Source organism: Python bivittatus, unplaced genomic scaffold, assembly GCF_059951505.1.
Source record: "Python bivittatus isolate LINGU-HERP-01145 unplaced genomic scaffold, Pbiv_v1 ctg000410_np1212, whole genome shotgun sequence".
Classification (NCBI taxonomy): domain Eukaryota; kingdom Metazoa; phylum Chordata; class Lepidosauria; order Squamata; family Pythonidae; genus Python; species Python bivittatus.
Window position 1 is genome coordinate 670162 of NW_028277067.1, and position 13754 is coordinate 683915.

A 13754-nucleotide genomic window follows, 5' to 3' on the forward strand; every position below is an offset into this window, starting at 1 on the left:
ATTCCTGTCACCCTGGAATTACAGTCAGTGGATAACTTGGGGATAAGCTACACGTTGCCCCTGCGTCTTAAGTACAGGGTAAGAAGAAAGGACTTTAGACAGAGCCAGCTAACCAATCAAATCGAGCTTCAGCATCCATTTCCTGAAACTTGTGATACGACTCGGATGTCGGGGGGAAAACAGGGAAGGCGCGCGCATGCAGAATGTCTGTTCAGCCCAAACTGGGTAGATTTTCGGCTCTACCGAAGCAGCATTTGACTTAGACCTTTCCGAGTGCAGCCTCGCGCGGCTGAGGAGCAGAGGCAGCTTTTGGCACGTTCCGATAAAACCCTCCGCCTTCTCTCCCGACCGGCGGGGCACCTTCCCTGGAGGGCGGGGCTGACGGGAGAGCCGCAGGGGCTGGAAATCGAAAGCGGAACCGAACTCCGGAAACGAAGCGACACCCCGAGTCGTGGAGGTAAGGGTTTGCTACGGGGGCCTCGTCTTCAGCGTCTCGAAGATCTACAAAAATCACTCTTCTTTTAATGGAGAAATGCGCCCCATGACCGTGGCAATATGGTGTGATAACGTGGGGCGCTCCTGTTCTTAGGTCAGAAGAGTTTGAGAAAAAAAGATGCCTCAAGCAGCTCCATGCTCACATGCCCCCAGCGCAGGCTCGATTCTGAGGTGATGGGCAGGATACCACGCTCTTGAGCCCCTGAAACTCTTCGGCCTTTCTTATTTCCAAATAAATAAATCCGAGTTGGTTCGCAGTTGGATTGGGACGTCCTCTCTTTCTTTCTGTCTCCCAAAGGAAGGATAAGGTGGGAGACTATTCCAGGGCAGAACGGGCGGAAGCCCAGAATTTGTTCCTGGGTCCTGAGCTTGCTACTCTGAACTTAAAAAAAAAAAAATGCCGATTTTTAGCTACCCGGCATGGCTGGGATTATTGGAGTTCCCAAAAGTTATGTTCCTGTAACACACGAATATGAAATACACTTGCTTGATTTTAGCTTAGCCTACTACACCCGGAGAACCCAGTCAGAGTTTTGTAATGCATGGCCATTGAGTTACTGGGATGTACAAGCCCAGTCAGCTGTGGTTTAGTCAACACTTTATTATTAAACTATAGTTAGCATGATGTCTGAACTCAGATGTACTGTAGTATGGGTAGCACCCATTGAAACTGAAGATGGGAAAAAGGAAGGAGGGATACTGATAACCAGGAAGACTTCCAGTGGTTAAAAAGTGGGGATTTTAGTTCATAAACACTATTCCTTATGGACACTTGAAGCAGATTAAATTGTGCAAAAGTTGTACCCAGCTGCAGAATGAGTTGGGATTTCCCCCCATGAAATGTACTGTAAATGCAAACCTTCCATTTTTTCTTCCAGGAGTGTCAGCACAATGGATTCAGAAGCGGTAAGCACTAGTAGGAAACTGACAGAAAAAGATTAACTCTGTTTATCAAAAGTAAAAGGAGAATGTAGAGGGCTCTAAAATGCCCTTCTGGAACATGGGTTCCTCCAGATGTTGTGGACTACAATTACCAGTCACCCTAGCTAGCGTAGCCAGTCAATGATAATGGGAATTGTAGATCAATTGTAGACAGTCTTCAATGGTAATTAGAAAATATTGTTATTCTGGCTATGGTCTGTTAAAGCTTATGTAGTGGTGCAGTCACATGGTCCCCCAGGACTTCAGTCCCTTTCTAAAATTCCTAGCATGGTACTTGTCTTTAGTTTTCACTGGGACTGCGATATTTTTTTCTGTGGGTATCACAAGCAGTTCAAACTCCTTTACTTTACATTAAGGAAGTGAAGATATTATCTGCCCCTTTCACCCAGTTTGGAGAAATTGTTGAGCTCTTCATAGTTGTCTTCAGTTTTTTTCTTGATATGGTGTCAACTGCAAATTTGGCCACTTCACAGCTCATATCTGGCATCAGATAATTTGTGAACAAATTAAATAGGACATCTTGGGAATGCACTAAGCAGAACAGCCTTACTTCACTTCATTGGGGAAAAGGCCATTTTACAGATGTATTACAAGTTTTTTCCTCTTGCCCTACAACTGCTAAATCTGTTCAGAAATCTTTGGTGAAGTACTTTTAGAAGAATGTAACAACCATATTTGTATCTCATGCTAAACTGTACTTTAGCGTAGTATGAATACATCAGAATAAGGGGCAGCCTCACATACCCTGATGTCTCTCCGTCTGCATCTCTGAGAGAATATCTCAGATGCTTCCATTTTATTTAATTGATGTTTGTCTTTTTTTAAAAAAAACCCATAAACTGGATTTGTTGAAATAAGCTAGGGTGAGCCTAAACTAGACTTCCCCTATTATTTTCACAAAAAGTTTCAGGAGTAAAAATATGTATGGTCAGTTCCTGCTTTTTCCGGAAGAGGGCAGACTTTCTTTGCCTTAAAATAGTGATCCACACATGGTGGTTTTAGCAGTAGTCTGTGGTACCAATGCCACATATATATATGGCGCATATATATAATAAAGTGAAAACCTTGGAAGATCTCATTCATGTTATGGACCCTGGCTTACATGGGAGTCTGCAAAAGATAGTAAATTATGATGTGTTGGGAACCACTGTCGTAAAAGCAATCATTGGTCATGCTGGAAGAAAACAATTCTTTGTTTGTTTGTTTCCTTTATGACCATCAGAGGTGGAATGGACTTCCTCTATAATTCATTCATAGAGAGACTGATTTATGGAATGTTTACACTTTATGTTATTATAAATGGATGTTTTCAAGGTATCAGTGATTGTGTTCCCCTCTGCCCCTTTACATTTTCTTAAGTTATGCTTCCCCATCAGGGGTAATGTTCCCTTCTCCTCAGCTCCCTTGCCCATTCCTTTGTGGTCACCTCCATACTTCCTTTGTGGGAGAAAGGCTATGAGCCTCCTTTTGTTCTGCAGGAGTCCTTCATCCATCTGCCCAGTGACAACTTTGCTGCAAGTGGACCTTCGAAGATGACAACGGACCAAATCTTGGGAGAGATTAAGAGGTGCCAGGTAGTCCGCTTAGAGAAGGGGGGGGTCTTTAGTAGTTCAAATGAGACATGCTGGTGTTTAGTCATTCCTTGGAAACCCTCTTCTCCACTCCTACTTATAAGCGACCAAGTTTGAGTGCTTGGTAACAATTGAGGTTCACTGGACATTCCCTGAGGCACTTTAATGTCCCATCATTGATTCCTGCTGTTCTTGATAGATTCTTTTTAGCTCTCTATTTAAATTAACTTTGTCACAGTTAAAGCTTGAGCAAAAATTTCTGATCCGCCTATGGTTGCCTGTTTATCTTCAGGATGCGTTGAAAGCTATTGAAGTAGATTGCTTATCCTTGGAGACAAGCAGAAAGGCAAGTGAGCAGGACTTGGCCAAACTCCAAGAAGAATATGAGCTTCTCAGTCAAAATCTCCTTAAAGCTGAAAATGAGGCCAAGACCCAGGAAGCTTCCTTGCAGGTCTGACAATTTTAAGTCCAGAATTACGTATAATCTTCCTGTAAGGATGTGTCAGGTTTACACCTTAGTAGTGTACAACTACTAAGCTAATATTTTGATTGCTGACGGTTCTGACAGGATGCCTTTAATGGAACAATACATTGACTACATTATCATGTTACTCCTGATTGCCTACAGAAATCTCCAGAAAGTGAAGATGAGGCCCAGGATATAGTCCTGGTGTGCCACATTTTAAAACTAGACTATGTGTATTCTTCTTTTAAAACAAGCATTTTTGGCAATGCTTAAAAAAAGTTGGATATTGTAATGTATATGCATTATGTTGTTTCAGTTAAGCCATGCATTTGTTGCTTATTCTGCATAATTTCTTTTGTTCTTGCAAGCGACTAGGTGAATAAGTTAGAGGTAGAGGTTTCTAAGGCCCTGATCTTCTCTTCTGTAGAAGTTTTCTTAAGCACTTTGGCCCAAGTTAGAATATTTCCCCAGTTATTGCCAATGCACATTGCAAGCTTTTGCTTGCAGCCACTTGGGCAAAATCCAGTAAGATGAACTGTCCATGCCATGCCAGTTCTGGCAGCTGGACACGCCACGTGGAATATATTAGATGCCATAATCTCTGGTGTAGAAATGAGACCCTGCAATTCTGTAGCAAGGAAGATGTGCCAGGACCACTCTTGGTAGTCTTCTGTTTAAGGGCAGAAAAGCTTGATCAACTTCATATTCCAAATAACTGACTCTGTCAGCATAATACATTTGCCTGTGTTTAATCCTAGCTTACTCAACCTAGTTTTTGGGATTCAAAGGACCCAATAAGCCTTAAACAAAGGACACAATTAAATTTACAAAACACACTTAGCTAAAATGTGGTTGGTTTAATTTGTAGTTCAGAGTATGAAGCAAGCACAGCCATGGTTTCCCATACCCTGTAATCTCCAGAATTTCAGCATCTCTTTCAGAATTCTTCCTGCCAGATTGCCTAGGCTCAGGCCTCTTGTCACAAGCTGAAACCCTGGGGAGGCCCAGCTCTGGTGCCCTATCTGTTCAGAAGTTGATAGCCTGTAGTTTGTTTTCCCAGAGATGGCTTCTGGGTCAGTAACACATCTTTGGACTGCCATCCAGTGGCAAAGTAGCCCCACTTTTTCCCCAATTGGTGACCTGCCTTCTTCTCCTGCAGACAATGATTCAGTTGAAAAAAGAGGATTCAGACGAGTTGCTGCAAGAAAAACAGGCACTGGAAAATGAATTGAAACATCTGGAGTGGCTCCATACAGCTCAGGAAGAATTTCTCAAGGTATTGGGACAAATGAATTTCCAGATTTTTTAAAATATGGCTTTGGAAAGCCATATTATTTTATTTAAACCCCCAGAGGCAAGCTTTGTCCCAGAGCTATACAAATTATTCAAAACCTCAGCCAGAATTCATCTTCAGATTTCTCTGTTTGGAGGAATTCTCCATGCTGCTTGTTTTTCTAAAGCAAGGGGCTTGAACATATCTGTCATTTTCTGCCCTATAAATATTTTCTGCCCTATAAACCAACCCAGGAGGTAAAAACATTGTACAGGTACTTTTGAGTCTTCCCATAATACTTCACATCTTGATTTTGAATATGAGAGGGCTGAGTTCCAATTAATGTGCTAAAGCTTGAGGAACAGTAAACCTGTTGCATAGGGGAGGGAGTCTCAAGATTCTCTGTTCAATGTATACAATTCTGCATTGCCCAGATGCCAGCTACTCTTCCTGACAGAGAAATGGTGTTTAAAGGTCATGTGGAAGAGGGAAAGATGGAGAACTTACCAGAGATGCTGACTGTCTTGCCCCAGATCCAATGCCCTGTACTTGGGGGATCGGCTCTCATCACTTTTGAGGATCCTGAAGGTAGGAACAACACTTCAGAATTGAAATTCTGGTTCTTTTTAGCATCCCCATCATGGCCATTAGTTGTGAAAGTAAAGAATAAGAACTTGTTTGGAGGGGAAAAAATCAAACTACTGTAAGGATAATGTGATTTAAATTGACTTCAAATCAGTTAAGATATTGGTTCGGTCTTACCTTGCCATGGGCTCTTTATTTAGCCTTAGGTTTCCTTCACTTAGTCCATGCCTTTAAAATTGAAGAAAGAATTAAGCAGAACAAATGGAAGAGAAGAGAAGAGAAGCATCATGTGGATTTTAATAGTGTCAGCTCTTTTAATCTGATCACTATCATTTCAAATCTACCTTGGTGACATTCCTCTATGCCAAAACAACAAAATAATAATTAAGAAAACCCTTCCTACTTATAGAAAGGAAGCGTTGTAGACTTTTATTCAAAAAACTTATTTTTTATTCAGAGGGAATGATCTTATCTAAAATACAGACACAATCTGCAGATTTCAGCAAGGACTAGGCCTGTGTGTGGATAGAGATTTCAGAGGGATATTTTGCATCAGGGCAGGAAGCCCTTTACAGATCCAGGTACCATCACTTGGTGTTGTATAGAGATCCAGGTGTTTTCCAAAGATGAAAAAAAGAACCCACAAAGGAAAATGCATTTAAAGGACACGTTCCAACTTTATGAGCCCTCCCTTTTGTACTTTCTGTACTACCATTTTGTACTTTTTTAGAAACTGAATTTTTTTTCAGTCCATCATGTATTGAATCCATTGATAAAGAATCCCAAATCCTGCGTATATCCATTCAAGCAATGAGATGGTCCAAAAATCCTGTCTTCTCAAAGAATGGGGAAACTAGTTAGGTGTTGTTGAACTGACCAAACAGCTGCAAGATGGAACAAACTGGTTTGGTTTGAATGTGCTCTTTCCTGGCTTCCCCCCATCAGTTGCCAGCAGGGTCATCAAAGTAGGACAGCATCGCATTCAGCTAGACGAGTGGAGCTATGTGCATGTGAAGGCTGAACCTGTGATGTTGATGCTGCCCTCATTCTTAGAGGTGAGTTCTACAGCCTTTGATTGTGGGCTTCCCATGGGGATCAATGGCAGCTTAGGCATCTTCGAAATAGTGGAGATGGCATCACAGCCAGATCAGTGGCTGGCAGAAAGTGCTGGCTGCCCAACTTGCTCAGGATTAAGGAGGAAGTGAGAAATCAACCCACTTGGTCTCCAGATGGCCATTCCTTGAAAGCTAATCACGGAAACGGAAGCTTCTGCGAACGGCTTTCAAGTCAAGTGGCCAGGAGGCGGGGGATCCATCTTCATTCATAGCTGTGGTGCAGCCTTTATATGGACACTAGAGCCACCCAAACCCATTTCTAAAGCTCTTTGGATTATAATTATTTTTCAACTTAAGAGAGATCTTCCTTTGCAACAGATAAGAAATTCTCTTCGGGTTTATCCTTATTTTGGGGACTATATTTTTAAAAGAAGAAATAGAGCTTTAATTTGAATCTGATTAATTTGCAAAAAGCTGGATGAAAATTGGAATTTAAAAGTTATTTACAATGAAAAGGGAAGATTTATTTGATAAAAGTATTCTTCTCCAAAACTCCATTTGCTGTAATGAGACTTGATTTTTTCCATGGGAGTTTTTTGCTTTGATGGACTACGCTTGTTAATTGGCTGGGTTTCTAAAACAGAAGAAGACTGTAACTTGATCCCCATGTTTCCTTTGACGTGTGCCTGCAATTCCATCTTGAAAAACACCAGAGGACGTGAACTGTCTGTTTACTTTCTCTTGTATTTACTATATCCAGTTACACATTTTACTTGTGTAAAGGGGGAAAAAAAATAAAAAGAATATGGCTATGAGGAAGACAGTGAGAGAAATGAAAGGAATAAGAAGAGGCTCTGTAGAGCAACCGTTAGAAGAAAAGATGGTCGCTTTAACTTTACTTAAACCAATGTTTGATGAATTAGAGCTAAATTTGTGATTAGAAAATACCCCAATTGGTTATTTTTTATTGTTTTAGTCCTTTAATAGATGGCTTGAAGAGGGAAGATTGGCAGGTACAGCTAATTGCATGGTGAGCTGTAGGAGTTTGGGGGGGAAAAAAGGCTACCAGGTCCAAATTACTTGGCACTTTAAAATAAGACAAAAACATTCCCCTTGCATTTTGGAAATGCAAAGTTGCATACTTTCCCTTATCCGTTGCATAACTCATTTTGAATTTTAACTTTTGATAACATGTTTTCCATAAATTAGTTGTGGAGAAGGCCAAGGCATTGAGTGTTAAAGCATCATTCTGAAGAACAGAAAAGTTATCATCATGCTTCATGTTCTCCTCTACCCACTTACATTTTCACTTTTATTTTTGCTTTCTTAAGCTCCAAAAAATCCCTAATATTAATGCCAACACAATATAATAATAATGCTATACTATTGTATACAATTCTACCTTCTCAAGGCTTTTTTCCTTCTGGCCCTGGCAGATCTCCCTGAAACAGAGTCCCCGGCAAGTGATGTTATCTGGATTGCCTGCCCTGTCTCTGCCCAAGGATCAGCTCTATGACAAGCTAGCACTGTTCTTCAGCAAACGGAAGAACCAAGGGGGTGAGGTGGAACGTCTGGAACAGCTGAAGAACTCGGATAACATAGTGTTGACTTTTCTGGATGATGGAGGTAGGGGAAAATGTGAGAAAAGGCAGTGTGTGCCTCGTGTATTGGGGGGGAGTAGCATTCCTTCCACAAGTTTAGAGGCTCCTTGTTATATAGCCTTCTGGATTTACTAGTGGTTCCATATTATTCCTGCAGTACTTCTGTTGAACCACACAGGGGCAGGTTGAGAATTGTAAGAGTGGACATCCACTCTTGGTCTGAGCATGGAAGCTGCAATCTTTCTAGCTTCTGAATCTTGGGTCATCAATAGATTCCCTCTGCATATTTATCATAACCCTTTTTTAAACAACCACTGGTACTGTAGCCACTCCATTATCCTATAGTGTAACATTCACGCAGTTACCGCGGGCCTCTCACGAGTGAGGGGAAAGAAGACACCAAACTGATTCTCCTTCGAGGGGGATGAGAGCGCCCAGACCGGAGTCTGGAAACCTCTTTTATTGAGTACATCAGAGGGCAGGGTTAAGCATATATACGTCACACTACCTAATACAAGCCCATAACTATATATGGTAATACATGAAACACAAGGGATCATGTGCTCCGATTGAGCACGTGACAAGCTGCAGGGGCTTGCCTCCTGAAATTTGAGGCTTTTCCCCAGGTTGTTGCTGGTACTTTTCCATGCTAGCTTCCTTGTTAGTGTACGACTGATTTTACTAGTCTGCACTAACAGAAGTGCCTAGCATGTGATGGGGTGTTATAATGCAACACTATAGCAATTACACATAGTCCTCATTTAGCAACCACAATTGGGACCGGCAACTTAGTTGTTAAGTGAAGCGGTTGCTAAGTGAAACTGCAACTGCTTATGATCTTACTTCAGCTTTCCTTTGCTTTACAGACCTGTGAAGGATTGGTTGTAAAGTTACTTTTTCATCACCATCATAACTTCGAATGGTCACTAAACAAGGCAGTCGCTAAACAAGAACTACCTGTAGTTCTGCAGTGTTTTGCTGTTTTTAGCATGAAAATGGCTTCCTTTTCCCCACTTTAAACCTGCTTCCTCACATTTTCAGCAAGTACTTCTAAGTCCTTGTATTTTTTTTCAAATAATTTTTATTAAGGATTATATTAAATAAGTAAAACTAATACAACAACCTAATACAGCAATACATTTTAAATATATGTATATACATATATAATTTAAAAACTGCAGAAAAAAATCAAGACAAAAGAAAGAAACAAATAAAAGAAACTTCCCTTGTCATCCCCAGCAAGTATAGTCAACATTAATAACTTATCACTCTCTTAAAATGCAACCAAATATTCCATACCTCACCCCATTCCATACCTCACCCCATTTTCTATAAGTCCATTTCTAAATCTTCAACTCATTTTATTAATCAGCAAAAATCCAGTTAAGTCCTTGTATTTTGTGGATTAACATTTCCCTTGCTCACTATACTTCATCACTTTGTAAATTTCTTATTCAGTGTTTCTTAACAGCTTTAAAAGTCTATTTGGTCAATCTTTTTCTTCACAAGAAAGGTGAAAGATGAATTACAATGTTTAGTAATTCTTGAAACTTTTTAGTTTCAGCATTTTTGTTTGAACAAAACAAGAGTTTGATTTTTTTTTAAAGCATGCATGTTGTTCCATTTTCCTTTCTGCTTCACTTCTCTGTGCAAGCAGATTTATTTTCCTTCTAATTGGAAAGAGGTGGGCACAAAACTGAAATAAACACAGCAACGTTGTGCTTTGTTGACTGTAGAACATGCTTTCTCTTATGCAAGTACACATATGTGGGGGGACAGGTCTTGGTTATAGATTTCAAGCAGAGTCTTTTTCCTCCCTTCCAGTGGCTCAGCGGATTGTCGAAAAAGGTCTGTTCCAGGTGACTCTTGGAAAGGAGACCCATCAGGTCAAGGCTTCACATTACTTAGGTGGGGAAATTACAGATTTGCAGGTGAGGGGAAAAGATTGACAGAAACACACTTCATTCTCCTCTCCTAAAGCAAACTGTGCCCCCCATCCAAGGGCTACAGTTGTGGTGGGGAGCTGTTTTCCAAAAGTGGTGGGTGGGGCTAGAAGGAAAACTAAATTTTGCTTCATTTATATGTAACTTTAATTCAAATTATGTGAATTAATTAATTAATTAATTAATTCAAATAGGTGACCTGATTACTTTCCAGTCATATATTTAATCATTTTTCTCTCTCACAGTAAAAGTTAAAAGTTGGTAACAATTTTGAAGATTTCTGGGGGCCACATCAAGGCTTTGGGGCATGGGTGTCTCTGGGGTCAAAAGGATCAAAAGCTGCAAGGAGGCAGGTGCAGCTTTACAATTGAAACTCTGCCCTTTTGTATGTACAGTTCTTAGCGCAGAGACAGACACTGTTCTTTGGGAAGCTCTGCCCTAAGTGGTAGCCCATTCCCGGCCCTAATCAGAGAGAAATCTTTCTCACTTCCCAAATTCTGGTACATTATAGCAGCAATAATTCCATAGGAAAATGGTATATAAATGGGAAGAAGAAAAGGTTTCCTTTAGCTCAACAAAGCTCTTTTCTCACATTTTCAACAGTTGAGGAAGAGTGTGATTCCATAAGACCCATACATTTAATTCTGTAATGCGAATGTTATAGGTACCTTTCCATCTTGGTGCCAGTTTACAAGACGTTCTGTGGTCCATTGGAATTAGAAAGGGCCTCTAATGTATATGAATTGGACATTCAGCCTTCTCATATCAAGAACCCCAACTTAAAGCAGAGGACACTGCCTACCTAAAATCAGTTGGCAGGACTATAAACAGGTCTCTTGAATCTTTTATTTTAAGAGCTACTGTTCTTGGCTTTACATTTATCTTCATTTGTGGCATTTGTTCACCAGCCTCCATTGTCTTTTCTCTCCATCCCAGCTCCGTCCTTCAGTCTGCCCTCGTACTGTCCTGCTGACGGAGATTCCAGATGTCTTAGAGAGGGAGCTGATGGGTGAAGCTCTAGAGATCCATTTCCAGAAGCCAAGCAAGGGTGGGGGAGAGGTCGAAGCTGCTGTGTACGTTCCAGCTGGACATTGTGCAGTAGCTGTTTTTGAGGAGGAGAACTGACTGATTCTGCATGCCAAAGCTGGAGCAGATGATATCTCAGATGATACAGCTGAAAAGAAGCACATAGAACATGCTAATGTTCCAGGGAAGAGGAGAAGAAGCCTTTGATTTCTTGAACTAGGGCTTAGGGAAAGGAGATAGAAACTGATTAGCAGGTATCGCTGGGCAAGGTGAGGGATAGATCCATTTTTGTAGTTTAGATGATAAACTGAGAGGTCTTCTGCCACAATGATATCTATCTTTTACATCTGAACTACACATTATTTGATCTGTGTTGCTGTTTGTTCCTCCAGTAATTTTATAGTATGGCATTGATGTGGCTGTAGCTGCCTAAATTGTAATTTCCTGCAGAACATGTTCAACAAGAAAAATGTTCAGAAAATAAAAAGAATGGCATGACATTCATAAAGAATTCATGTAATCTTTATGCAAAGAGAGCAAGGCTCTAAGTGAAATAATTCAATGACTCATTGGTTGATTCAATAATTGGAAATTTTGATTGCAGCAAGGGGGAAGTTGCTTGAAGCTTTAGGATATCCTAAAATATATGACCTAAAGAACATACAAGAAGGATTCATAATACTGAAAATGTCCTTTGCAAACAGACATGTTTGTATGTGTGGTTACACCTGTGTGTGTTACAAGTTTTAGTTTATGCTGCCTTTTTTCCAAGGAAGTTGAAAGCTCCCTTCCCTGTGTTATCCTCTTATATGTATAAAACAGGGCCTTCACACACACACACGTGTGAAAAAGAAAGTACACCCTCTTTGAGTTCTATGGTTTTATATATCAGGATATAATTAAAATCATCTGGTCCTTAGCAGTTCTCAAAAGTAGGTAAATACAACTTCAGATGAACACCACCACATGACATATTAAACCATGTCATTGTTTATTTTACAAAAAGAAAGCCAAAATGGAGAAGCCATGTGTGAAAAACTAAGTACACCCTTACTGCTTCCATAGGTATGAAGAGGCTAAGTAGCAGCCAGGTGCTGCTAATCAAGTGCTCTTGATCATCAGCAAGTGTGACTACCTCTATAACAGGCAAAGTTTTAGGAGTTTGCTGGTCTTGAGCATTGAGGTGTGTGTTAACACAATGACAAAGAGTAAAGACATTTGCTGCCCATCAATCTGGGAAGGGTTATAAGGCCATTTCCAAACAATTGAAAGTCCATCATTCTACAGTGAGGAAGATGATTCACAAGTGGAAAACATTCAAGACAGCTGCCAATCTTCCCAGGAGTGGATGTCCCAGCAAATTCACCCCAGGTCAGACCGTGCAATGCTCAGAGAAATTGCAAAAAATCCAAGAGTTACATCTCAGACTCTACAGGCCTCAGCATGTGAAATGTTAAAGTTCGTGACAGTATAATTAGAAAAAGACTGAACAAGTATGGTTTGTTTGGAAGGGTTGCCAGGAGAAAGCCTCTTCTCTCTAAAAAGAACATGGCAGCACGGCTTAGGTTCACAAAGTTGCATCTGCACAAGACTTCTGGAACTCTGTCCTTTGGACAGATGAGACCAAAGTGGAGATGTTTGGCCATAATGCACAGTGCCACATTTGGCGAAAACCAAACACAGCATATCAGCACAAACATACCAACCATCAAGCGTGGTGGAGGGGTGATGATTTGGGCTTGTTTTGCAGCCACAGGACCTGGGCACCTTGCAGTCATTGAGTCGACCATGAACTCTGTATACCAAAGTATTCTAGAGTCAAGTGTGAGACCATCTGTCCAACAGCTAAAGCTTGGCCAACATTGGGTCATGCAATAGGACAATGATCCCAAGCACACCGGCAAATCTACAACAGAATGGCTGAAAAAGAAAAGAATCAAGGTGTTGCAATGGCCCAGTCAAACTCCAGACCTCAACCCAATTGAAATGCTGTGGCGGGATCAAGAGAGCTGTGCATAAACAAATGCCCGCAAACCTCAATGAACTGAAGCAATGTTGCAAAGAAGAGTGGGCCAAAATTCCTCCACAATGATGTGAGAGACTGATAAAAGAAAACAATTACTTCAAGTTATTGCTGCTAAAGGTGGTTCTACAAGCTATTGAATTATAAGGTGTTCTTAGTTTTTCACACATGGCTTCTCCATTTTGGCTTTCTTTTTGTAAAATAAACGACATGTAATATGTCATGTGTTGTTGTTCATTTGAGGTTGTATTTACCTACTTTTGAAAACTGCTAAGGACCAGATGATTTTTATTATGTCCTGATACATAAAACCATAGAACTCAGAGGGTGTACTTTCTTTTTCACACAACTGTACACACACACACGTATATGTACGAAACCAGTACCTGACCCAAAAGTATCTGCTAAGTTGCATGGCCAAGGAGGAATATAACATTGGCTCTTTGTAATTCAACACCATAAACACTGCAAATTGCAGTTGCTCTGGATGAAGATGAATCTGGGCAACAGTGTCTGCAGATGTGGTCAAGATGGCAGCCACAATGGTGCAATCAAAGCTCTACCCCTTTTTATATGTGTTGTACATATTGCATATCTGACATACATAAAAGACTTTGATTTTTCTTGACTTTTTTGACCATATCGTGAATCTGGGTGCACAGAAATTCTAGATGTCTGATATTTACATAACTATTATTTTTTTAAAAAGCTTGATGAGGCTAAAGTGCATGGTAGGAAATGCGGTTAGCTTTCCCCGTTAACCGTCTTTGTATC

At 40.6% G+C, this 13754-nt stretch overlaps 1 protein-coding gene across 3 annotated transcripts; it reads left to right on the plus strand.

Annotated features, from left to right (window-relative positions):
* Window positions 1-132: 132 nt before the first annotated feature.
* Window positions 133-11457, plus strand: IFI35 (interferon induced protein 35). 3 transcript variants are annotated; one of them, XM_007425027.4, is made up of 10 exons: window positions 133-457; window positions 1374-1401; window positions 2916-3011; window positions 3301-3459; window positions 4634-4750; window positions 5182-5335; window positions 6278-6387; window positions 7824-8013; window positions 9813-9896; window positions 10868-11457. In XM_007425027.4, exons 2-10 carry the CDS (start codon window positions 1387-1389, stop codon window positions 10942-10944), a joined length of 1002 nt encoding a protein of 333 aa, XP_007425089.1. In that variant the 5' UTR covers window positions 133-457; window positions 1374-1386; the 3' UTR covers window positions 10945-11457. The 3 variants fall into 3 exon arrangements, with proteins under 3 accessions (XP_007425089.1, XP_007425086.1, XP_087999447.1); XM_007425024.4 differs by having other exon boundaries at window positions 134-457; window positions 9813-9919; XM_088143321.1 differs by lacking the exon at window positions 1374-1401 and having other exon boundaries at window positions 134-457; window positions 9813-9919.
* Window positions 11458-13754: the final 2297 nt, after the last annotated feature.

What these genes read in the sequence shown, in the direction of transcription:
- IFI35 (XM_007425024.4), top strand. An exon ending in GAGAGATTAAGAGGTGCCAG is followed by an intron (nt 3,012 to 3,300) that starts GTAGTCCGCTTA and finishes GTTTATCTTCAG; the next exon opens with GATGCGTTGAAAGCTATTGA. An exon ending in GGGAAATTACAGATTTGCAG is followed by an intron (nt 9,920 to 10,867) that starts GTGAGGGGAAAA and finishes TCTCCATCCCAG; the next exon opens with CTCCGTCCTTCAGTCTGCCC.